This window comes from Arvicanthis niloticus, chromosome 18 (assembly GCF_011762505.2).
Source record: "Arvicanthis niloticus isolate mArvNil1 chromosome 18, mArvNil1.pat.X, whole genome shotgun sequence".
Taxonomy (NCBI): Eukaryota; Metazoa; Chordata; class Mammalia; order Rodentia; family Muridae; genus Arvicanthis; species Arvicanthis niloticus.
This window is the reverse complement of record NC_047675.1, coordinates 31,789,136-31,812,949: the sequence shown is the minus strand read 5'-3', so window position 1 is coordinate 31,812,949 and position 23,814 is coordinate 31,789,136. Positions and strand designations below refer to the sequence as shown.

The window sequence follows — 23,814 nt, the reverse complement described above, 5'->3', positions numbered from 1 at the left end:
ATCTTGGGGCTGGGACACAGAAAGACCATATCTGTTTGTAGAAAACCTTTAATGTTCACCAGGCTGAAGAGGGCTCTGTGAGCAAGCTAATCTTCCCTCCACAACTGGAAGGTCCAGGCCGTGTTCCAGCAGCCTAAAGTGACAAGGGCTGCATCTTTGCCTGTCATAGGCTGAATCCGCTAACATCACCTCGAATGCCATTCCCCCAGCCAGAATTGGCTTGCTCTCTGCTATCCAAGGAGGGCAGAGAGCTGCCAGCACCAGGAAGTAGGCAGCCAGGTTGCAGGTCCCAGCACAGGGGCCCCTGGGACAGCCCATTAGAGCAGGTAGGGTGGCGATTTTCAATGACCAGGTCACTGCTGTCATCGTCACTGTCAGGATCAGCCGGCCCAGGCCCTATAGGGGATGGCCCTGTCAGACGCCCAGATGCCCCTCGTACCACATTGTTACGCTGGTTGGCAGGCTTGACAGTGACAATGAGGTTATGGCTGTTGGCAACCATCATGTCTGTCACTTGGTCCAAGGTCTTCCCAGCCACCTCAATGCCATTGACCTCGAGGACCTCATCACTGACCGCCAGCAGCCCTGTACTCTCAGCCAGCCCCCCACGTACCAAGCGGGAGATGAAGATTCCTGGAACCTGCTCCAGGCCGTGGGGAGCCACACGAACACTCATGCCATCTCGAATGTAGAAGCCCAGGGGACGGTCTGAGCCATGTTTGTGCAGCCTCACACGTCGATGGGTCTCAGGTAGTAGGTCCACATCTATAACTGACGATACCTGGCGGAAATCTTGGGGCAAGCTGATTAACAAGGGTGGCCTGGTGCGCAGAGGTGCCACTGGTCGTAGCAGAAGCCCTTTCTTGCGCCTCTGTAGAGAGTTGGAGGCAAAAGCCAGGCCACTGGAGTCACCTTCTGCTGCAGGAGAGGGGGGTAGTAAGATTAGAGACTCTTCTCCCATTTGGGCCCCTGATAGGGACAATGTCAACTGTTTTCCCTGCTACTTGGAGGTCAGACCAAGGGCAGAGGCTGTAGAATGTAAAGTCTGGGAGCCCTGGGTATGGTCTACCCTAATATACCTACCCTGTCACCCTACCCCAAGGAAGCTGCCCACTGTACCCCATCCTTACCCCGTTTCTGGACCAAGAGGCGCAGAGGTGGGGGCCCGCTGGCCAAGGCCCGGTGCAAACTGTCATCGTTAGTGAGGGGCAGCAAGTCACCGTGAGCATCCGTATAGCCAAGCAACACATCCAGGCCAGGGATCTGATGTACCACACACAGCAACCGCGAGAACTCCTGAAAGCCTCTCACCGAAGCGCGGGGTAGTGCAAAGCGTCGGAACTCGGCGTCAAACTGGAGGCGGGAGGGAAAGGAAGAGGAGTGTCAGGACAGAGCCTAAGCCCCTTTCTCACTACAGGACTCAGGCTGTCAGGGAAGGTAAAGGGCTGCGGCAACAGCTGCAGCCTTAAGCTTAAACCTCCCTCAGCTCCAGTACAAGGGACACTGTCCAAGGTCTTTCCCTTGCTCTCCATATACCCAGGCCACAGAGGGACTCTGGAGGTCCGTAGTCGGAGGGAGGAGGAGGCAGACAGAAAAGCAGAATAGCAAGTGAAGGGTGGAGGACAGAAAGAGGTGATGGAGACCCAAGGAACAAGTAAGAGAGAAAGGGAATTGGGAGCGCCTAGCGCAGTGGCCAGAGCCGAGACCAGAGAAACCCTTACTTTGCTCTTCACCTCGACGATGCTATCGGGACTGCGCGCCGGAGTCCTCTGCGGCCTGGCCATTGCGGGGCCTGGCGGGCGGGGGACGGTGCCCCACGGCAGCCCGCCGAGGCGCAGGTGCACAGCCCGGCCCGCTGGCCCGAGCCGCCCCGCCCCTGGCGGTAGCACTCGCCCCGCCCTCCCGCCCAAACCATGACGTCAAGGGGGACGCGACACCAAGAAACGCCGAGTCTACGTTTCCTAGGAAACAGAGATGGAGCTAGCGAGGGCTTCCTCTGTTTTTACGTCATTACGCTATGGTTCGAGCGTAATGAACCATACGTCCAAAGAGGACTTGACCAATCTGAGGGCAGAATGAGGGAACTAACATTTATTAAAGTTGTCTGTGCTATCATTTCTATTGACCTTACAGGGCAGCGCATTTTGTAGAGAAAACTAAATCAACATTTTAGGAAAACTCTGTTGGAGGTCTCAAACAGAGCCGAAGTGGCTTCAAGCCCCATTCTCGGCTGCAGTCCTCCTAACCTGGATCGCTCTCATTCAGGCTAGTCCTTGCCTTTTCCTTTCCGGTTATAGAGTAGTACTGAGAACAGCTCACAGGCTCAGAGAGATGCCCCGGGAAGAATAAATTGCCATCAGCCAGCAGCTACGTTAGCAAGCAAGACCCAAGGTGCTTGCGCAGGCGCAAAGCCGCGAATGGGCGGGGTCTCAAACTTAGGATCCGCCCGGTGGTCACGTGCTTCCTCTCCTACCAGAGCCTGAGCGGCGGTGTTCGCGGGAAACCTCTTCATGGGGGTCTTCTAGAGTGCCGCCGTGCTAATGTCGAATTCAGGGAGGCTGGTCTTGCAGCCCTGGATTCGAGAGCTGATCCTGGGCTCAGAAACACTGTCAAGTCCACGAGCCGGGCAGCTGCTCAAGGTGAGCAGGCCACTCAGACCCCAGAGACCCTGGTGGACACCGAGGGAGTGAATTGACACTAGCCACTACTGTTGTGTTAGGTACTCCAGGACTCAGAGACTCCGGGCCCATCTTCCGCCCCTGACACACCTGACACCGGGGCAGTGTTGCTTGTGTCAGACGGAACCCACAGTGTCCGATGCGTGGTGACGCGCAATGCCATCGACACCTCCGACTGGTAAGAGAGGTGCTACTTGTCTTCAGGGTAGTGCGATCTTGAACCTGAGGTGGGCGGGTGCTGGAGAGTTGGAGGCGCTCGTTCCCCAGGCATATGGGGTTTGTGCCTGTGCTCTGGGCAGTGAGGGCTGTGTTCCCCACAGGGAGGAGAAGGAGCTCGGATTCCGCGGGACTGAGGGTCGGCTCCTGCTGCTGCAGGCCTGCGGTCTCCGCATCCAGGTGGCTCAGGACCATGCGGTGAGTGGTGAGGCTCACTTGGGCGGGTTGGTTACTGTACCTAGCTCTTTGTCACAACTCCTGAGACACCACTCCCCAACTTCTCCAGCCTGCGGAGTTCTACCTCCAGGTGGATCGCTTTAACCTGCTGCCCACGGAGGAACCCCGGGTACAGGTGACTGGTTGGTAAGTGATTCTCCAAGGGAAAAGGACGTAGTTCAGTGGCAGGCTACCGGTTTCACATGGCTGAAGTCCTGAGGGCTTCAGTCTAAGTCTCTCCATATTCCTCTCCCTCAAAACAAAACAATTAAATGAAGCTTCCATCCCCTGCCTCTTCACATGCCTTGGCATTGGTCTTTAGGTGAGAGGGATGGGCGTCAATCACACTGACCACCCCCCTCCCTGCTCTCTCCCAGCAATCAAGATTCAGATGTGCAGAAAAAGCTCAAAGAATGCCTTCAGTGAGTTTGGGGTTGAGCCCCGAGGCTGTGTGTGGTGTGGTCAGGGGTGGCAGAGCTGGGTAGATTGGCATGAGGACTCTTCCTGAGTATTGACTGTTTCTCTAGGGACCACCTTTCAGAGTCTGCTTCGTCCAGTGCAGGTACTGATAGGGGTTTCCCCGGTAACCCTACCTGACTCCCTCTGTGGTTATCTCTGCATGTTTCTTCAGTAAGTCATTGTAATAGCTTACTTACCCTTCCTTCTTGTTTCAACTTCAATCCTTTGGCCAAAATGCTGGCCCCAGGCCTAACCCTGTCTCAGCTTCTGGATGAGGTGAAGGAGGACCAGGATCACTGGGGAGCCCTGGTGTGTCTAGCTGAGAGCTGCCTAATGCTAAAAGGTCCTTGCACAGCAACCCCCCTCACCCACTGGACCACCTCTCGCTCCCAGGCCACGGTCAGTGCTGGGCTTTTCTTGGGAGGTTTCAGAGGGAGGGTTAGGCAACTGCCATGCTTAGGTCTCATGTCCTGCAGGGAGAAGCTGTGTACACTGTGTCTAGCTTGTTGCTCCACATCCCTGAGGATGAGAAACAGATTCTGAGTTCTAAAGGTTCAAGTCAGGATTCACAGGGTAAGAACTGGATGGGGAAAAAAAAGCCGGGGTGGGGGGGGGAATGTTTGGAGCCCAGAGTCCACCACAGCATTGATGATTCTCTCCAGAACTCCAGGGACCCATCTTTGTCCCGCACCCAGTTCCTCTGGTTTAGGCCACAAGCACTCAGCACTCTGGGTCAGATTACTGGACTGTGTAGAGACTGTGAAATGCTATATAATGCTCACAGGCACTCAGCTGTCCTGTGGTCTGTGCTCACACCCGGTCTCCTTTCCCCCAGAAACCCCTGCTTCACTCAGCTACATGCCCCCGGAGGAAAGCGGTGCCAGCATTAGCCTTCTGTCAGCTTTGGCCACATCGGACCCTGAGCAGAAGGACAACCCCCAGCCTCCACCAGCTGTTGGCTCAGCCTCCCCAAGAGCTCAGGCCCCCAATTCCTCACCCTGCAGTTCTACACCCAGCTCCCCACTCTTGACCTGCACCCCCAGTCTCTCACCCCTTCGACATGCCCCTAGTTCATGCCAGGTCCATGAGACCAGAGCCCAGTTTCATAAGCTGGAGTTCAGGGAGCTCGAGTGGCCCACCAAGAAACGGCAGCTTCTTCCGAGAACCAGGGCCCATGAGCCTTGCTCTGTGTGGGTGAGTACTAACTGGAAGGGACACTGGGGGACAGCCTTGGGCAGAGCTTGGAGAGGACTAAGGGTAGGCTCGGATGGCATTAGGGGTCCTTACTGGACTCTCTCTAGATACTTCACCCCTTCTAGGAACCCCCAAAGAGGCATCACGATACTTCTGCATTCCAGTATAAATATGAGAAACCCTCTGCCTCCCTCCACACCCAGGTCCAAACTGCCAGGTGAGTGTTTGGGGCGGCCCTCCCTGTGTTGGGCACCAGTCTTAGGTAACCCTGACCTCTGGGTGTGGCTTCTTTCCAGGCTTTCTCCTCAGCTTGTAGCTTGGGCCTTGAACATAGTGATGGAGTCAGAGTCTGAGTTCTGAGTTAACGCAGGTATGAGGCGTCATTGGGACATATCAGAGGACGTGTACACATGGGCCTACGGACAAACAGTATTTCACGCTCTGTTTCATTCAAGTTTTTTAATAAAATAATTTCATGCGGCAGGAGAAGAGAGGATCAGGGGTTGGGGCCGCCGCCTCTTTGGTCTGTGTCTGGGGAGGGAGGGCTCCGCTCAGGGCTGCAGGGTTCTGTGGGGAATGAAGGAAGAGGCCTGGTCCCAAGGCCAGAGCCTGTGAAGGGAGATGGAGAGAGAAAACTCTAGGCTTGTGGTGAGCAGTCTTGCCATCTTCCCAACTGGCCCTTGCCCACTCTCACCTAAGCTTGGGGATGGGGGTGCCTCGAGCTTCGGCCTACGCTTGAGGACAGGAGAGCGCTGCAGCCGAAGGGGCCGTTCTAAAAAGGATACAGAAAAACTCGCTGGCTGTCCCCAACCCTTTTGTCCACCTTCAGTGCACGCACATGCTACTCCCATAGATTCTCCAGCTTGTGTGCTCCCGCCCTGAGGTAAGCCTTCAGGAGGTGGGCTTCCCGATTGTCCCAGCACTCACAGCAATGGTGGTCCTGTCCAAGGACCAGAACCAAGACCGAAGTCTAGGAGCTCACCCTCCCCCTTCTCCTGCACTCAAGCACAGACAGAGGTGTCTCCCTCACCGGCAGGGGCCTGGAGCTGGTCCTCATGCACAGACACTGCTCGCCGGCCTGCCGAGAGAGGCCTCGGCCTCAGCTGGCCATCTAGAGGAGGCCAAGATATCAGAATATGTTCCCACACCCAACCTTCCCATCTTCGGTGTTCCCAGCCTAGGAGTGGGGTGCCTCCCTACCTTCATTCCTAGGACCCAAGCAGGGGTCCTCCGGGAGACTCAGGACGTCTGGAGAGGGGCTGGTTCTTCGAGGACTTGGGCTGGGACATGGGGAGGGGGGGCCTGGACCATCCTGTTGGCCCCAACCACGGCCTCTGAGCTCTGCATTCAGCTGCTGCCCCAGTGTCTTCCAGGTGGCAGACTCGGGCCCCTGGCCCCCTGGCCCAGGTCTACATGAGGGATCTGGGTAGAGAAATACGTGTCAGCTAGCACCCAGGCCTGGCTGTGGAACTGGTCTGAGCAACGGGCTAATCCCCTATCAATTCTTGCATCTCCTTTAACATAAACAGTGGCTCCTACTCACCAGCAGATACAGAATGGGTACGGGACTTAATTGAGATGGGAGGGGTCTCTGTGGAACTGTCCATGATGTCACCTGCAAGGAAGGATTAGAGGCTTAGGTGTCAGACCTTAGTGGTGGAGGGAAAGCAGCCTGTCCTCTCCTGCAGAGGAGCAAGTACCTTAGGGATTATCTCTGAGGCCACCTTGTTCCCTGACACGCATCTCCTTGTTCTGGGGTCCTATTTACCATCAGAGGCTGTTTCCCTCCTGCCCCCCAAAATACATCTCCATGTTCCAGGGTCCTACTTACCATCAGAGCCTGCTTTCTTGATCTCGCCCTCTTTGCTCTGTAGGAAACAAATCAGTCAGACAGCAGTCCTGTTGCCCTTACTCTGGCCTTGTCTTCTGTTCATATTTCATATCTTTTTTTTTTTTTTGGTTTTTTTCAAGACAGGGTTTCTCTGGCTGTCCTGGAACTCACTCCGTAGACTAGGCTGGCCTCGAACTCAGAAATCCGCCTGCCTCTGCCTCCCAAGTGCTGGGATTAAAGGCGTGCGCCACCACTGCACAGCTCTGTTCATATTCTTAAAACTCAGCTACAGAATGCATACCATAGGCTGGCCAGAGCATAGCAAAGCCAGTCCCTGCCCTCTGACCTTACAGTCTGGGATGCCAGATAGTTAACACACAAAAATGTGCATCTTATAGTCAAGACCGGTAGGTTTTTTGTTTGTTTGTTTTTGAGATAGTCTTGCTATATATAGCTCAGGCTAGTCTTACTTGCAGTCCTCCTGCCCCAGCTTTCTGAGTGCTGAGATTAGCAACACATCCAGCAGATAATGTGATTTCTTAGTTCTAGGACTTCCCACACTTTTAATGTCACTAAATTCAGGCCAGGTCTCACTGCATACGTTCTTCCCGAAAAGCTGTTTAAATGCATGGTACACAGAAGTGTAGTTCCTAATAAAGACTGATTGTAGTAATGTTATGACCATGGAGGGGAGTCAGGGAAGGCTGAAAAGGAACCTGTATAACCTGGTACATGACCTGACATAGACACAGAATATAAACCAATAACCAAATGAGGCTCCAGAGGAAAACGGGTCTAAGGTGGCCAGTACCAAGGTCCCGTGAGATCTTGCAGTAGGATTAGAAATCTGGATAATGAGGAAGCTCCTGGAAGATTTTTAGGTATAAGTAACAAGGTCAAATTTCTGTTAATTTCTCCTTCAGAGAAAGGAATTCCCCATACCCTAGGAGGTACATATCAGTGACCTGAACCAGGTCAGAAGCAAGAAGAAAGTTAAATCCAATGACTTTCTTGAGGGGTAAGGCCATCTAACTGATAATTAGATCTATTCACACCGTGTGTTTCTTCCTTGGTCACATATGTCACCCACAGATTACCACATGCCACCTACCCCCTCAGTTCATTCCCCCACACACACACCACCCCAACTCACTTGCTTCCTCTTGCTTTCGGCACCCCCACTGCCCCGGCTCACGCCAATCCTCTGCAGCATCACTTGGACCCGCTGCTCAAAAGACGGAGCCAGTTCTGTCTCTCCCCGTTCCAGAGGCCGCCTCTGAGGACAGAGATGCCTAAGTGGAGAGAAAGCCCACTGCTCTCTTCCTGAAGAGCCCTCAGCCCCGGCGCCAGGCCTTACCTTATCAGGTCTTGTACCCACTGCTGCTTCCTCCTCAGCAGGTAGCAGTATCATGGAGTAGGCCTTGCTTTCCCGTGTGTAACGAGGCCGATTTCTGCGAGCAGGGTCAGGGCTGCTGGTGCCGCCTTCTGCCCCTCCAGGCTCCTCACCACGGCCTGGACGGGCTGGTGGTCGAAGCAGATCCCCAAGTGTGGTTTTTCTGGCACGAGCTGCTGCTCCAGGGCTGGTCTCTAAATCAGGTCGTGGACCCCTTGTTGAACGAGGTTTCTTAAAGGCAAAGAGGGTACCCAGCTTCTTTCGAAGTGTGCGGGGAACAGGAGTGGTACCACCCTCAGTGGCTGGATCCTCCTCTGGGGCCCAGCTGTAGGAACAACCATCAGTGAGTGAAGAAACTCAGGGCCGTCCCACCCTCTGCCACCCCCAGCCAACTGACCCTCACTCACAGGCGTTCCTGCTGGATCAGCCTTTTGGAGAAGAATTCCTCCACACCCTCATCCACACGCGCAGTGAGCCCATTCCCTTCTTGAAGCAGGGCTGGGGCCACCTGGGAGACATTGAGAGGTTAGGAGTCAGGACTGTGAACTGTGACTCTTTCCCCCTAGGCCCCCCTCCTTCCCAGTGGCCTGGCCTGAGTACATCCCAGAGCTGGGGACTGTGTACCACGCTGGATCTCAATCTTCACTGCTGTCACAGTGCACCCGCCCAGTTCGGAGAATGCTATATCCTGAACCACCTGGCTGTCACTAGGCAAACACCTACGGGTCACACATTCCAATATGCCACCTCTTCTATCCCAACAGTTCCCTGCAGTACCCTAACCCTCCACCTCCACACCACACCACCCGGCCTCTCTCCTCCCGGCTCAGTGGCGCCGCTGCTGCGTCAGACCCTCAGGGGGCCTCCGGCCAGCTCCTCCTCTCCTTCTGCCAGTGCCCACTACCCTTGCCAGTACCCAACCCACACATACATCCACCCGCTGGTACACAGCAGACGCAGGAGTGTCCCGCGGCACAGCTGCCCAATGTTTTCCAGTAACCTTATGAGAGGGAGGGCAAGGCGGACACCGCTCTCGCACATTCTCCCTTAGAGCAGACCACTACAAGGAGGGAGTCCACCATCTAGGAGTTCCTCACAGGAAAGCCGCACACCATGACCCATTATGGCTATGGCCTGAGGCTGAGGGTGCCCAGAAAGATGATAGGGCGCGATCCTGTGGCCTTGGGCCTCCACAACCCATCTTCCTGTCTTCTATAGCAAGAGCGAATGGTCCACCCATGATCCTCAAGAGGGGCGAGGGGGAAGGGAAGCACTTACCTGGGGGCCCCCCGGCGGCGGGCGGTGGTGGTGCTGGCGACGTGGCCTCGGCCGGGCTCGGGTCGGATGGCGTAGGGGTTGCCCGGAGGGTGGTAGGTCCATGCGAGGCAGAGGGCCGGCGGGTGGCCCCGGGGCGGCGGGGCTTGGAGAGCCGCGTGCAGACGGCCCAGCCTGCGGCTCCGCATCTTCCCCAGGAGCTGCCAGCTCGGGGTCCCGTTCTGCTTCCTCAGCGGCACCTGAGGCAAAAGCACCAGAGCACAGAGCGTCGAACCCGGGGAGGTGGCGGAGGCGCTAGGGCGGGCGGCGGGGACCCGCCCAGGGCGCGGGGAGGGGCCCGGCTACGCCGCCCGCCCCTCCCCCAGTCGCCGCTGTCCGTGGTGCTGAGCGCGGCCCCGAGTGCGCGCGACTCTGTGCAGCCGCCAAGCATGCGCGTCCTGGGGTTAGGGAAAGGGGCGGAGGTATCTTAGTCTTATTCTGTTCTGGTCCCACAGGGTTCTGAGAACAGCTGACTCCGGCTTTCTTCCTGGCTTGGCTCGGGAAGGGCTACGGTACACCCGGGACAGGGCTGACTGAGTGTCTAAGTGTCCAGATTTAACAGAGAGTCCACTTGGATAAACTCTCTTCCTTCCAGGGCTTGACTTACCACGAAGGGAGGGGACCAGGTGAAAACAATTACCGGGTTCAAGCCATTTCCATGAAGAACCATCAACCTGGTGGGATGGGTACAGCTTCAGTCTAGGGTTGAGGTGGGGTATGACCCAGACCTGCTACTCAAGGGAAGAGCTGGGGGTTCTAGGCTTGGAGTTCTGGAGACACGTACCTTTTCTCTCTCCTCTTCCTCCTCCGTGGGAAAGAAAAGCTCTTCCAACCCCCCAGGCTCAAGGGGGCTGAGCTCATCTCCACTCACTGGTGGTACAGCAGGGGCCACTGTCACTGGTGCCTGCTGAGCTAGACTCTCCACCTGCAATACCAGGCCACTCAAAGATAGGCAGATCTAAGATAACCTTAAAGTAGCTACCTTATGATGACCTAAGAAATGTGCGCAAAGCTTCCCCTCACCAGTCGATCTCGGGCTGCATGAAGACCTGCAAGAGCCTGAGCCACAATGCTCTCTGCTAGGGTCCCTGTGATTGACAGGCGCATGTCCCTGAAGGCAGGAGACAGTGAGGATGAGTGTGCTATCTCTGTCCAGCTTTGCCCAGCCCAGTCGTGTCTGCTTACCTTAGCCTAGTAAAGGCATCTTGCAGCAGATGTTCTGGAAGCAGTTCTGGGAGGCCCCCGGAGCCCACCAGCACCCCCTCTATTTGCTCCCTCCAGCCAGGTCTCTGCAACATCTGTGGGCAGAGGCTCCTGGTGGTATCCAGTGTGGTCTGAGTGAAGTCCTGGGCGAAGGTTATAAAATGGTTAGCAGTATGGCTAGAGCCCAGCCCTTTCGGCTTGAAGGTGTGAATTTCCAGTAAACCGACCGAGGGCATACCACAAGCCTGTGGAATGAGGGTCAAGCCTGCATATGGAGGTGCGGCTGGGGCAGGACTTATTAGTACCTTACCTGGATGTCCTGGCGGCAGATCTCGCCCACCTGACCCAAGAGGCCCTCCAGCTTTTGTTGCAGCTGCCAGTGATGGCTTGGCGAGCTCCCAGCCTCATACAGAACAGGAAGGATCTGGGGGCCAAGGAAGAAAAGGAGTTGCAGGCTGGCATGTGTTTGGGAGTAGAAAGGTCCTCATAGCAGGAGAGGGAGTGCTCACACTGAGAGAGAAGTTGGCATTCTGGACGGCATCCTCAGCCTGGTGCACAGCAATCTCACCCTGGGGCCCAGCCCCGCAGCCCAGCAGCTCCACGTGCTCCTGTACTGACTGGCATAGCTCATTCACCTCCTGGGGAACGGGGCAGTCATGGATTAGTCCTACCGTTGTCTCTCATTAGTCTCCCCGATCTTGCCTATCTCCCTTCCAGGGTTTCCTACAGAAAGACAAACTGTGAGGGAAACCCTATCTGCTCAAGTTGGGATACCAGGGTCTTTTCCTTTTGGTTGTTTTAGGGACTTGATATTTTTTTCAGGCCTAGAACAGGAAGGAAAGAACAGGCTTTGGTCACTCTGATTTCAAAGCTGTCACCTTAACCATCCATACAGAGGATAGATGTGTGTGTGTAAGAAAAAAACTGAGGAAGCAAAAGCATGGCTGGTCTGCAGTAAGAACAGTATGTTTGAGAGATGGTCCAGAGGCAGACCAAGGAGGACTGAAGGCTCCAGTATGGCCAGGAGGGAGCTGGAAACACCATTTAGTGATATGGGCACCAAAGAAATTGGGCTCCATGAAAGAGAATAGGGTTTCAGAAGACAATAAGATCACTTGAGAGCCTGGGGGATGGCTCATGGGTAACTGTGCTTGTCACTGGGCCTCCCGATGACTCAGAGTCAGTCCCTGGAACCTGCACTGTGGAAAGGGAGAACTGGCTCTTGCATGCTATCCTTTGATTTTGATTTCCACACGTACCTGGGTGCATGTGCATGTGCACACACACACACAAAACAAACAAATAAATGTAGTATTTTTAAAGACCATTTGAAGGTGTGCAGTGCCTAAAGCCTACCCCTTAGGATGTCTGCATTAAGGTAACTGGGTTTCAGAGCTTGGAAAAGAATCAAGGCTTGGAACCAGGTGGTGGTGGTGGTGATGGTGATGATCACCTTTAATCCCAGCACTTGGGAGGCAGAAGCAGGCGGATTTCTGAGTTCGAGGCCAGCCTGGTCTACAGAGTGAGTTCCAGGACAGCCAGGGCTACACAGAGAAACCCTGTCTCGAAAAACCAAAAACCAAAAAACAAAAAAAAAAAAAAAAAAAAAAAAAAAAAAGCACTGATTGTTCTTCGAGAGGTCCTGAGTTCAATTCCCAGCAACCACATGGTGACTCACAACCATCTGTAATGAGATCTGATGACCTCTTCTGGTGTGTCTGAAGACAGCTACAGTGTACTCACATACATAAAATAAATAAAAGAATCTTTAAAAAAAAAAAAAAAAAAAAAAAAAAAAAAAAAAAAAAAGAATGGTGACCAAGGGGGCAAAGAACTCAGGCACTTTAGCCCAGGAAAGTCAGACTCTCAGACTCAGGTGCCCAGGTACCCAAGATTAGGGGAAGAGACACTGACCTGCTCTGAGTGGTCTGAAATCAGACCCAAGGGCTGAAGGCAGGGCTTGAGGTCAGAAGTAGAGTCTGCCCGGTTGTTCCTCCAGAGACAGGCTTGGATCTGCAGTTAAAAGAAGGTGAGAAATGCCAGGGGGTGGAGTCACCACATATAAAAAGGGCAGAGAGAAGAGGGGACCCCCACCTGATGGACTGCTTGAGCTGTTAGTTCTGGGCGGCTGCGATGGGCCTGTGTTACATCATTCAAAGGCAGCGGCATGGACTTCAGGCTGTGGTTCTGTTCCAGGGCTTGTGCCACATCCAGCAGGCCCAGAGCAGATGTGTTGTTTCGGTCCCAGATCACAGACCTGGGCCCCAACAGGCTTCAGTTGGGGCAGAACCCCACCCAACTCTCTGGCCTAGCCATTCATCTGCTTCATTAGCGTCTATACCTTAGACCCATACACCCTTCTAATACATAACGTTCTCTCTCTCCTGTTGGTCCCAGCCCTTATAAAGATCATGCCCACCGTAGCCTAGTGTTGACTCGTAGAGCCTTGGCTAGCATCTTGGCGCCAGCATCCCCTATGGCATTGCCACTGATATCCAGGACTGTCAGTTTAGGATTGCTGCCCAAAGCCCGGATCAGGACGTTGGCACCCTGCTTCAAACGTGACTCAGCCACTGATAGAGACTGCAAAGGCTGGGGTTAAAAGAAAGGCACTGATGGGTAAATGAGGTCAGGTTCAGCAAAGAGGGTTTGCAGGAACAAACGTAAGAAGCATTACAAGAGGGCTCTATGAACTCACACAGTCATCATCCTGTATGAGCTGGACTATCCGGTGCAGGACGTCATCCAGAGTCTCCCTGTGGAAAGGGGCTGCTGTTAGGGACTATCTGGGTGATAAAGTCCTGTCTGAGAGGTACAGGGATAGACTTTGGGCTCACTTGCACCGAACGTTGAAGTTCCTTCCAAGGGCCACGTGTTTCAGAGACCGGCTCCTCCCGATGGCAAGCACCAGAGTCACCATGTCTGAGCCAAAGCCTAGGGGTAACCAGAGTGATGCACAAGGCCCTGCCAGGGCAGGGTCCCCCACCCTGGAGATCGGGTACAAATAACAGGAGCATGGATGGGTTCCCTGGTGGCCTCACCATTATCCGACAGATCCAAGGAACTCAAAGCGCCTGCATCACAAACTAAGTCTTGTATCACCTGGGCACCCACAGAGCGCAGCTGGAGGTGGAGGAAGGGTGCACTCAGGATATTTAAGCCCGAGTAGGAAAGCCCCCCCTCTCCCCCCAGCCCCATTCCCAATCATATGGATGTGCTCTCAGCTCACAACCAGGACTGGGTGCCCACCTCACATGCGCTGAGATCTAGGTGCAGATCACGGATCTGAGTGTTGAGTGCGAGACCATCTAGAAGGGCCCTGGGAGAGGGAACACAGGTGACCAGATCTGGGAAAACGGGACTCCGTGCAAATGAATAAGTGCCAGGCAGATTGGGGTTAGGAAAGATTATGGGTGTGAAAGAGGAATGAGACGGTGGAGGTCAAGGCACTGGTCAAGGTTGTGACTGCACGTGAGGACATGACCGTGGGTAGCAACACTGACCTGAGCGCTTCCGGTGGCAGCTTACAGCCGGCCAGGCCCAGGTGCCGCAGCATCCTGGCACCTCCAAGGAAACATTGCAGCGCGGCTGGCGCCGCTTGGGACTTCCTGCCGTGCGGGTGGAGAACAGAAATAGGATTTATGCTCACGGAGCTGATACCCCCAAACCTCTTCCTTCCGAGCCTGTCTGGTGCCCCTTACGTGCGAGAGAAGATATTCCTCGAAGCTTCGAGATGGGTGAGGCTGGAGCAGCAGCCACCAGATAGCGCTGTGAAGAGCTGAAGGAAGACGGTATTAGTGATAACCTTCCAGAAGCCCTGGCTTTCTCTGCTACACTCTGCTCTGTATCCTACCCTGCTCTGGCACAGCCAAGCCCTACCAAACATCCCCCATGACCACACTCTCACCGTGCCTAGAGCGATATCAGTGCCCGCAAGATTCAAATATGCCAGAACGTTAGGACGGCTTAGGAAAGTATACAGGCCCTATGAAGGGAAAGAGGGTGTCAGGGGTTGCCTAAGGACGAGGCGGTCCCAGTTTCTGACTTTAAAAACTGCTACTCACCCCACTATCCTGTGAGGCTCCCAGTGCCCCAGGGTTCCCAGAAAGATCCAGGTGGGTCAGGGTAGAGTCAAAAGTGGCATTCGTTGCCAGTGCCCTGCCTAGAGCTCTCATTCCTGGAGGTGGGTGGGTGGAGCCGCTAAGTATCAGACACACTCACTTCACCCCACCCCCTCCCAACCCGCCTCAGTCCCACCCACCTCGAGGTGTCAACCCTGTCTGTGCTAGGTTGAGTCTCCTCAAGGCTCCTGGACAATGCTCTAGGTGTCTGCTGAGTGCAGCCATACCTGTGGAGAGAGCAGCTCTGTGAGCCTCACCTTTCCTGGCTCTTCTGCCTTGGGTCTCCCAGGTTCTGCCATACCTCTGTCATCCAGCAAGTTCCCAGACAGGCTGAGTTCCCGAAGGCCAGAATTAAAATGTCCTGCCAGTGCCTGGGCTAGTCGCCTAACGAAGTCTCTGAGGATCAAGACCCCAGTGTAAGTCTGATTCCCAGTTTCTCTGCAGACCATAAGCTCCCAAGCCCAGCTCAGGCCTCTCACCCTCTCAGACCGCAGGTCTCCAGTACCAGCTCCTCCAAATAGGAAGATTGACTTGTCATGTGCAGAATTTGTTCCGAGACCTCCAGGCTCTGAGGGCAGAGGGTCATGATTCATCAAGTTGAACTTTGACCCTTACATACACCCTTGGCACTCCCTGTGGTGTTCACCCTCACCAGCTTCATGTCCACGCAGGAGAGGCGCCGGAACCACAGGTTATAAGATAAGGCAGCTACACTCAAGGCCAGGTCTCTAGATTGAGGAAGAGAAAACGGAGCGCTCAGGGCCTTCCAAACACAGGGCCCAACCAGCATCCCCTCTACAGAGACTGAAGTCTAGGGATATAGGTGGTGGGGTCCTCTCCTCCCAATCCTGGCAGGCCTCATACCGGCTGCCAAGGTGTCTGAAATCTCCAAGGCAGAAATGGCGGCAGCCTTGACGACTGTAGATAGTGTCCACATCCTAGACGTGAAGAAAATATTCACAGCTAGCTTGGGGCCACAAAGGGTAGAGGGGCTTAGCACACACAGGGGTGTCAAACGTCTCTCGTCTCCAGAGCTCCCCCAAAAGGGCCCTACCCTCACCCACTGAATCTCCTCTCGGAATGGGAAGCCATTGTAGTCACACAGAGCTTCATATGTCTCCAAGAAGCCACCTAGGGAGGTGTCAGGGGTGTGATGGAGGGAAAGACAGACACTAAGTCAGAGACAGAGGAAGATTGGTCCCATACTAGTGGTGGCAGTGATAAAAGTGGCCCTGTTCACTTTGGGGAGCCCCCAATACCGAGGGACTAGGGTTCTATGGCGTCAAACTGGAAGGTTTATATGGCTCTGACTTGGTCCTCACCACACGGACTGCTGGGTACTGTGGACTCTAAGGGATGGCTTCTCTCCAGTCGAGCCAGCAGTGAGGAGGGTGTGGGCTTCCGGAAGAGCTTCCTAGGCAGTGGGTAAGGAGAAGAGGCAAGGGACTTCTAGCCCGTGAAGGATGGAAAGCTTTCACTGATGCCCCTCCCCACCCCTTGGGTTTTCTAGGCCTCACCCAAGGGTTGAGCGAGGGAAGACCTTTTTGATGGCAGCAGCCACATGCTGAGCCAGCTGTTCTAGGGCAGCCACACCAGGAAACTCCAGGACCAGTTTAGGCAGGGACTCCAGCTCAAAGGTGACCTGGGGAAGGAGAAGCTTTTGGATCTCTGTGTGGAAGGTGGTGTCCGTTCAGAGTTCTACGATGCAGGGATAAATGATCAAGCAGAGAGTGTAGGTTCAAGTTGGGGGCCAGCTTTCTTACCCGAGGAGGTGTTTCCTGCAGAGCCATGGCCTGGACCTCCAGGTAGCTGAATGTGCAGTCCACCTGGAAAGCACATGCATCATTTGGACTAAGTGATGCCACTCTCTGGAATCTAGTTTTTTGCTCTTAATTTCTCTCTGTCTCTGTCTGTCTCTCTGTCTCTGTCTTTCCTCTCTCCCTCCTGAGACAGGGTTTCTCTGTGTAGACCCAGCTGTCCTGGAACTCACTTTGTAGATCAGGCTGGCCTTGAACTCAGAGGTCTTCCTGCCTCTGTCTTCTTAGTGCCAGGACTAACGGTGTGCGCCACCAAGTCCTAGCTTGTTCTTAAACTTTAAAAGTTGTACTATTGAGTGTTTTGCTGGCATGTTTGTCTGGGTATCACTTGTGTGCTTGGTTCCCAAAGATGCCAGAAGAGGACGGTGGGTGCCCTGGAACTATACAGTTCTAACCACTTGTGAGCCACCTGATGGTGCTGAGAATTGAACCCAGGTCCTCTCTCTACAACCCATGATTTTGTGGCATCCTGAGCTAGACCTGCCTAGCCTTCCCTCCTGTCTGCTGCTGGAAGCTTCAGTGCTATTGGAAAGTAAAAGCCAGCACGGGCAAAAAGGACAGCCTTGCAAACGCAGTCCCTTGCTGAAGGGGAAAAGAGTGTTGGCTAGGCCTGGGACTCACCCTCAGGGGAAGGCAGGTGTGCAGCAAATATGCCCTCCATCGAAGCAGTGCCTGGGGGAGAGAAAAGACTAATATTCTAGGGAAATCAAGTTTCTTTGTGCTGGGTCTGGCCACTGTCCTAAACTTCACTCCTGGCTACCATACCAGGATATGACTCTGCTCAGCACCCTCCTGGGGAAGCCAGGTTTTCAACAGCAGCTCCGCCTCCTTGGGCCACAGGAACCTGGTGATCTCGTCTGTGGAAAGAATCTACTGGGTGACTTTGGTCCCTCTATTAGGGCCACTCTGTACCCAAGGTCTGTGCTAGGCTGAGTGCCCAGGTATTCATCTATGGATCAGCTAGGAAGATAAGAGGCTGATTTTTAGGCACTGGCCCTCCTTCCAGAACACAACCTCTGGCCAAACTCCCTAAAGGCGCTGAGAGGTCTCTGGTTTGGAGTCAGGCTCTTCCGCGGCCAGGTGGGCTCCCAGGAAAGGCCAAGCAGGGCTTACCTCGCAGTTCACAGGATATGCCGTCTGGGGTCTGAGCCATAGGGCTGAGACGGCCCAATGAGCTCTGGCGGGAAACAGCAGCCGGCAGGAGCGTACACAGGAAGCCGGGGGCCCAGGCAGCACTGCAGCCACCTGCTCCTCCTGCAGCGGAAGGTACGCGCTGCTTCCTGCCAGGCCGCCCCTGGCCCGGCCCCTCCCCGCCCCGGCTTCGTTGGCTGAGTTGGCCCGGGTTGGAAGTTGTGGGAGGATGGTCGAATCCAGACTGCCGTTGTCGCCCAGGGACTTTTCCTTCCGGGTACTCATGGGTGTGGTGAATGGTGTAGGGGAGAGAGGGTCTTGCCTGCTTCTTGCAGGTCCTGGTGCCCTACTTTCACCCTGCCCCGTAGTCCCCGACACGAACACCAGGGGACGCCATCCTCCAGGGGATTCCTAAGGCCCAACTTGGTCCGTCCCAAGACACAGGTAGGGTAGGTGGAGTAGAAACTCAAAGGAAGCCAGAACAGGTGTCTCTCTTCAGTAAGTATTACCCAACAGCCAAGGTTCGGCCCTGCTCAGTACGAATGTAAAAATCTGGCAACCTATTTGTAATCCTAGTACTGTAAAAACAGGCAGGAAGAAAAGGGCCTAGGCTGCACTTTCAGAGATGTGCCAGACTTTTTGACTGCCTGCTTATTAATCGGGAAGTCCAGGCAGGAAGACTCTAGTTTGAGCAAAAACCAAAACACCTTTGTAGCAGGTTCCTCTCATTTAAGCCGGGACTCTGTGGGAACATCTGTAGCTAATTTATGACCTGAACAGTGAGCAAATGCCAAGTCTATGTGTGTTCTCAGGTTGTCTGCATTTAAGTTCAGGGAGGATTCACTTGAGCTTAGAGCTGCGGCTCCAGAAGTCACTATGGGGTATACTAGCCAGAGGCATGCTGCCCTAAAAAGTAAACTGATTCTGATTTTTACACCCCCCCCTTCCATTAAATCCCACTTCTAACCGCCCCATCTATAGTTCAGCGAAAAAGAAAGTCTTGGAGAGAAGTGACCATGTAAGCTCTTTGGCTTCCTCCCCACTCCACCTACCTTTCCGGGACAGGGCAAGACTAGGGAGTGTCCTCTAGACAGGACCCTCTCGACCAAGTCCCAGCCACTCTGAATCACGTTGAGCCCAGGACTTTCTGGCCAACCTGGACAACACAGAGAGACTCTATCTCTTCAAAATAAATATGGCTAAATGGCAGGAGGATTTACTTCCTCTACATGAAACCTGAGTTCAATTTCCTGCACTGTGAAGAGACAGCCCCTTAACGTGGTGCTGGCTTCCACCAAAACACAGGACAAGGTGGAGAGTAGATGTAAAGAAGGAACTTGGAGGAAGACAGTGGCATTTAGGTATATGGCACTAGATAAAAGCTGATAGGGACTGCCTAGCTGGAGCAGATACAAAAGGGTTACAGAAGTAGGCGGTGGTGGCCCACACCTTTAATCCCTGCACTTGGGAGGCAGAGGCAGAGGCAGGCGGATTTCTGAGTTCGAGGCCAGCCTGGTCTACAAAGTGAGTTCCAGGACAGCCAGGACTACACAGAGAAACCCTGTCTCGGAAAAAAAAAGTAGGAGGCCCCCATGCCTCTCAGCCCGAGACAGAAATTTAAGATTTTAAGGCCATCTGGAAGTCACAAATGGCTTATGGGGTGACAAAATTTAGTCTCCTGCACATTATGGATAAGAATGTGGGTTTTGAAGGCAAAGCCAATGAATTTTTCCTGACACCTAACCTCACTAGTCTTTTGGAAGCGTTTGACATGAATTATTCTCAGAACTTGATTCTTTGTGTATCTGTGGTACATGTGTCTGGGTGCCCACAGAGGTCAGAAGGGCATCAGGTTAGGTACTTGTGACCTGTCTGCAGTGGGAATTAAATTCCAGTCCTCTGCAAGAGCAGCAAGTGTTCATAACCACTGAGCCATTTCTCCAGCCCCCTTCTTGTTGGCATAAGATCTTGCCATCCCTGGTTGCCAGGTACTAAGGAGTCCATGCTGGGCTTGAACTTGTAGCGATCTTGCTTCACTTCCTGAGTAGCTAGAATTATGTGAGCTACTGAGCCTGCTCTCAACTCCTACCTCCTCCTCCAATACCAAGTGCTGGTATTACAGTGGTGTGCTAGCATGCCTGACTTCGTTTACTTTGAGATGCGTATCTTGTCTATCATGGCAACTCTGGGATGTCAAAAACAAGAGAAAACTTATCCCCAGGGATTTCTCTGGTTAAAATGAGTGACTGTCAAAGGACTATATAGGAGAAGCACCCTGGAGGCCAAGGCCAGATTCACACTGAATTAGTCCTATGCCTTGGGTGCTTAGGGGCAAGTAGGGCCTACTGGGGAAAAAAAAAAGATCTGCAGAGGTAACCAGGACTAGATACACAGCTGTTAGTGGCTGGCACAGTAGTGACAAAACCAACAAGACTCAGGCAGCTTTTACAGGCGAAGCCAGAACTCCCAACAGAACAAATTAACTGTTTGCTGAGGAACACTGGATGAGGGCCCTTGGTTCATCGGCAAGGCTTACTCACGACAGGTGGTTTTATTACAAAAGAACCTGACTAAAACCAATGAAGGCTCACTCAGGTGCAAGCTGAACAGGGCAGCAGTGGATAGGGCTGAAGACAGGCCAGGGATGGAAAGAATATAGACCATTGCAGGCTTAGTAAATTCTGACGTTGAGAGGTTTAATGGACTCGCACTGGATGAAGCATGAGCTATGCAAGAGCATCACTTTGTCTTCTGCGTCATCACAACCTTACTTCCTCCCTGACCCTTTCCACCAAGACAGATGTACTCTGAAGCTTCAATATAGTTTGGGTGCCATGCCGACGATGCAGGAGAACATAGCTGGCTGACCGACCGTTCTGTAAGAGACTTTCTATTACATACACATACAGCTAAGGAGCAAGAATTACTGCCTGAGCTTGCCTGCCCTCAGTCCCCCGTACCTTTACCAATGCTCTTGTCACTTGAAGGTTGAGCCAAGCTTCTCTCTACTCCCCTGTTCCTGGCTAAGAACAAAAATGGACCCTAAACCTTCCTTAGGCAGATCTCAAGGGCACAGCCTCCCATCGGCATCCTTGGCAATACTTGTTGTGCAAGGGCAGGCACTACTTAGGTGTATCACTGAAGCAGGGTCTGCATAGCCACACACTTCCCAACTCCCACACACTGTGGGATACAACTTCAAGTATGCTGCATTCCATAGCTCATCATCTGCCAGGAACATCTATCTACTGTCTGTTGCAAAAGACAGACAGCTGTGCACAGGCCCCAAAGGGACCTCAACAAATAGGAATCCCCAAAAACCGGAGTCCTCAGAATGCCTGTTAATCCGTTATGATTTATTAGCTGTACAGCAGCAGATCCTCCTCCCCAGCTTTCAACCCCATTACATATTTTATTACAGGTCTCATGTTGGCATCCTAAAATAATGAAAAATACACACAGTACAGCTAAGTACAAAAATGCATCAACCTAGATTCTGATAGCTAACTGATGGCTCTCTTAAAAGCAATACACAGAAGAAAAAAAGTGTTTGAAATCAGTCAGACTGAGGCTCTTTAAAAACACATATCAATATGTGACAATTCATGTGCAAGAATCACTTTTTAAGTTGGTTTGCTTCTTCACATTATTATTAATAATTTTTTTTTTTCCAGATTTGAAGTTTAAATTACTGACCTACTGAGATTGTTTGGCCCAGCTTGGCAGGGTTGCTTGCTGTGGCGCAGTCATAATCAACTCTTCTGGCTTTAACAGAGATTTAAAAAAAAATGTAACATTCAGCTACAAACAGAGCAAAGAAAATGTTGATGAGGAAATCATAAATGAAAATTATTTGTTCAAGGTTCAAATGCTGGCTCCATGAGCTGGCAATCGGGACTTCTCACATGGGTGTCCATGACTGGCAGGCAGGCGACCGGCCAGCGACCTTCTGCTACATGATTGTGATCGGTTCGTCACTGACATACCACTAAGTCTGGGTCTGTGGCACCTTAATTTGCAAATAATTAAAATGCTGGGTTTTCTTACACTGCACTTCTTTTCAACCTCTTAATTAATGGAAAAGATTAAAATGTAAAAAAGGTTATTTACAAGCTTGACCATACCAGAAACTTTGCCAAGAAAGAGGCAAAGTTTTCAGGACAGAAACTGATCGTAGCATGCCATCCTACTGGTGTGCAACTGACTCTGAGCAAAGGGAGTCAGGAAAAGCAAAAGCAAAACCAGGTTAAAAGTCTAAGTCTTTCCCAAGTCTGCATTTACAATTAAAAACTCTCTTGGGAAGACCATAGAACTCTGGGAAACCCGTGGCCATTCTGGAGTGGTTTACTAAATAAGAGAGGGCCCAATGTCTCTGTTTCCATCTAAGAAAACTAGTCAGGCATCGACGCTGTCCTCAGCACTTCAGTAAACCCTCAGAGACTTACAACATTCCATGATTTGCTAACATCAAACAAGTTCTAGTTAAATCACATTATTCTAACATCATCCTTGGAGTTTTCGTTCTCAGTATGTTTGGTAAAATGGTGTAAAATTATGCCGTTCCCAAAGCCAAAGAAAGAAAGAAAAAATTAAGATTTGGGCCGTTTAAACACAGCCCAATAGTCCTGGTGACGAGCAAGGCCCCCATCATCACCGGTCCATCATGCTGAGAATCATCTCAGGCGTGAGGTCTCCGTTGGGGGCATCTGTGGTGGCTGCCTGGGCCTCTTCTTCTTCCCCCTCCGCAGGCTCAGCATCTGGCTCTTTTTTTACTTCAACTATAATGTTCTCAATTGCACCTGTATTCTGATCTTCAACCTGAATGATGGCTGTTGCTGGCAAAGAAGGGCAGGAACAAAACAAATGGTACATTAAAGCCCCCAGAGAGTACAGACATTGTTTCAGATGCTGACAATGAGCGGGATGCAGCAACACAGGAAGCCTTAGCAGTGATGCCTAAGCCAACAGACAGACAAAATTGCCCCTGCTAATGTTAAGTGGTCACACACAAAATCCTAATAGACTAGAAACTGTCAAGATAACAAATACTGACATTCACCTTCACAGGCCTCCAAAATACACTTTAAAAATTTTTAGTTTTCCTTTATGTTCTGTATTTAGGATTTATAGTAATGCAAGGTAGGAAAAAAAACAAAAAAAACAAAACCAGTCCCACACTGCACATGACAAGGAGTGCTTCACAGAGTACATGAGGCGGCTGGCATTTCTGATCTGTTCTACTGTAGGTGAAATGGCTGGGTGGTTCTAGACGTGGACTTATCCCCTGTTCTATGATAGTCATTATTTAGACACGGGACGCGGGGAGCATACTTATAGATCAAGCCCTGAATTTAAAGAGAAGAAAAAGCTGTTCTGAGGAGAGCTAGAGACCACACAGACAGTAAGACCTACTACCACCTGGGCACTGTGCTACAAAGGGAACACCCCTGGGACAAGTCTTTCACCTGAATTTTTTCTCCTCCCTCCCTCCCTTCCTCCCTCCCATGTAGCCAGCCTCCCAGGTGTTGGGATTATGGCTGGTACTAGCACTTCCAGCTTTATGGGCCTGAAGTCCTCCAGCAGAGTAGTCTGTCTACTCACTGCTTCATCCCTTCCCTCCTTGAAAACCTGGCTCGTCTCTACTTATAACCTTGTCAGCTCTGACACGGGACTACACGACTGTGACCTTGGTTGTTTTATAATCCCTCCCAAAGTAACAGTACACCCATCTTGCAGGACGTCAGTACCCTTCTCCTCTAGACTTTTTCACCTGTAATAGGCTTTTAGAGACTGCCTCAGATGTTATTCAGTTTTAAAAAAAAAAAAAAGCTTCCTTATAGAAAAAAAAAAAAAGCTTCCTGAGCGTCTGTGCCTGTGTGACCTTCACTTGTTCTCAGAGCTCAGTCCTCATCTTCACAAGAACACAGTCTGCTTCCTCACATGAGATGACTACTGAGCCAAGACAGGCAGGCAACTTACGCTGGTTTTGTTTGGGCTGGTTGGTTCTTCCAGGAGGTCGCCCTCTTCTCTTCTTGGCAGGTGGTGGGGCTGGGGCTACAGGCTGAGGTGGAGGCTGAGGCTGAGGCTCTGGCTCAGGTTCAATTTCTACAGCAGGCTCCTCCTCCTCCTCATTGTCATCGAGATCCGGCTCAGCATTTTCTTCTCAAGAAATCAAAGCACAGGCGGTGGTTCAAGCAGAGTGGTGAAAGAGACGGACAGACAGACAGATAGACAGACAGAC

The 23,814-nt window shown here is 52.5% G+C and overlaps 4 protein-coding genes across 24 annotated transcripts in view; 1 reads left to right on the top strand and 3 right to left on the bottom strand.

Annotated features, from left to right (window-relative positions):
• Positions 1–30: 30 nt before the first annotated feature.
• Positions 31–2,393, bottom strand: Pard6a (par-6 family cell polarity regulator alpha). Of its 5 annotated transcripts, XM_076915791.1 has the most exons (4): positions 1,722–1,880; positions 1,131–1,353; positions 614–918; positions 31–396 (listed from the first exon to the last, which is right to left on the bottom strand). In XM_076915791.1, the coding sequence occupies exons 1-4, from the start codon at positions 1,782–1,784 to the stop codon at positions 49–51; spliced, it is 939 nt and encodes a 312-aa protein (XP_076771906.1). In that variant the 5' UTR covers positions 1,785–1,880; the 3' UTR covers positions 31–48. The 5 variants fall into 5 exon arrangements, with proteins under 5 accessions (XP_076771906.1, XP_034378663.1, XP_034378660.1 ...); XM_034522772.2 differs by lacking the exon at positions 1,722–1,880 and adding an exon at positions 2,247–2,393 and having other exon boundaries at positions 31–918; XM_034522769.2 differs by having other exon boundaries at positions 31–918.
• Positions 2,394–2,436: 43 nt separating this feature from the next.
• Acd (ACD shelterin complex subunit and telomerase recruitment factor) lies at positions 2,437–5,246 on the top strand. The gene is made up of 11 exons (XM_034522763.2): positions 2,437–2,639; positions 2,720–2,856; positions 2,999–3,092; positions 3,181–3,257; positions 3,488–3,532; positions 3,638–3,672; positions 3,817–3,968; positions 4,046–4,142; positions 4,405–4,763; positions 4,889–4,980; positions 5,060–5,246. The coding sequence occupies exons 1-11, from the start codon at positions 2,541–2,543 to the stop codon at positions 5,121–5,123; spliced, it is 1,251 nt and encodes a 416-aa protein (XP_034378654.1). The 5' UTR covers positions 2,437–2,540; the 3' UTR covers positions 5,124–5,246.
• Positions 5,208–17,770, bottom strand: Carmil2 (capping protein regulator and myosin 1 linker 2). Of its 12 annotated transcripts, XM_034522761.2 has the most exons (39): positions 17,556–17,754; positions 17,208–17,299; positions 17,064–17,114; positions 16,389–16,451; positions 16,143–16,267; positions 15,948–16,039; positions 15,686–15,756; positions 15,490–15,563; positions 15,278–15,353; positions 15,105–15,193; positions 14,927–15,021; positions 14,766–14,852; positions 14,569–14,681; positions 14,412–14,489; positions 14,206–14,282; positions 14,008–14,112; positions 13,754–13,823; positions 13,546–13,627; positions 13,342–13,438; positions 13,203–13,260; positions 12,924–13,096; positions 12,599–12,761; positions 12,419–12,517; positions 11,014–11,142; positions 10,815–10,928; positions 10,487–10,647; positions 10,325–10,412; positions 10,086–10,226; positions 9,909–9,975; positions 9,266–9,501; positions 8,395–8,495; positions 7,952–8,312; positions 7,748–7,870; positions 6,595–6,631; positions 6,307–6,378; positions 5,964–6,185; positions 5,794–5,874; positions 5,458–5,535; positions 5,208–5,372 (listed from the first exon to the last, which is right to left on the bottom strand). In XM_034522761.2, the coding sequence occupies exons 1-39, from the start codon at positions 17,593–17,595 to the stop codon at positions 5,260–5,262; spliced, it is 4,194 nt and encodes a 1,397-aa protein (XP_034378652.1). In that variant the 5' UTR covers positions 17,596–17,754; the 3' UTR covers positions 5,208–5,259. The 12 variants fall into 12 exon arrangements, with proteins under 12 accessions (XP_034378652.1, XP_076771894.1, XP_076771897.1 ...); XM_076915779.1 differs by having other exon boundaries at positions 5,794–5,841; positions 14,206–14,489; positions 17,556–17,756; XM_076915782.1 differs by having other exon boundaries at positions 5,208–5,535; positions 15,680–15,756; positions 17,556–17,755.
• A 3,138-nt stretch (positions 17,771–20,908) lies between these two features.
• Positions 20,909–23,814, bottom strand: part of Ctcf (CCCTC-binding factor) — a 47,390-nt gene continuing 44,484 nt past the window's right edge. For 3 of the 6 annotated variants that reach the window (XM_034522667.2, XM_076915773.1, XM_076915774.1), the window contains exons 11-12: positions 23,553–23,735; positions 20,909–22,408 (exon numbers count right to left, since the gene is read on the bottom strand). In XM_034522667.2, coding sequence (XP_034378558.1) covers positions 22,224–22,408; positions 23,553–23,735 — 368 coding nt within the window. In that variant the 3' untranslated portion in view covers positions 20,909–22,223. The remainder of the gene's footprint in view (positions 22,409–23,552; positions 23,736–23,814) is intronic. The other 3 variants (XM_034522669.2, XM_034522670.2, XM_034522668.2) reach the window with 3 other exon arrangements.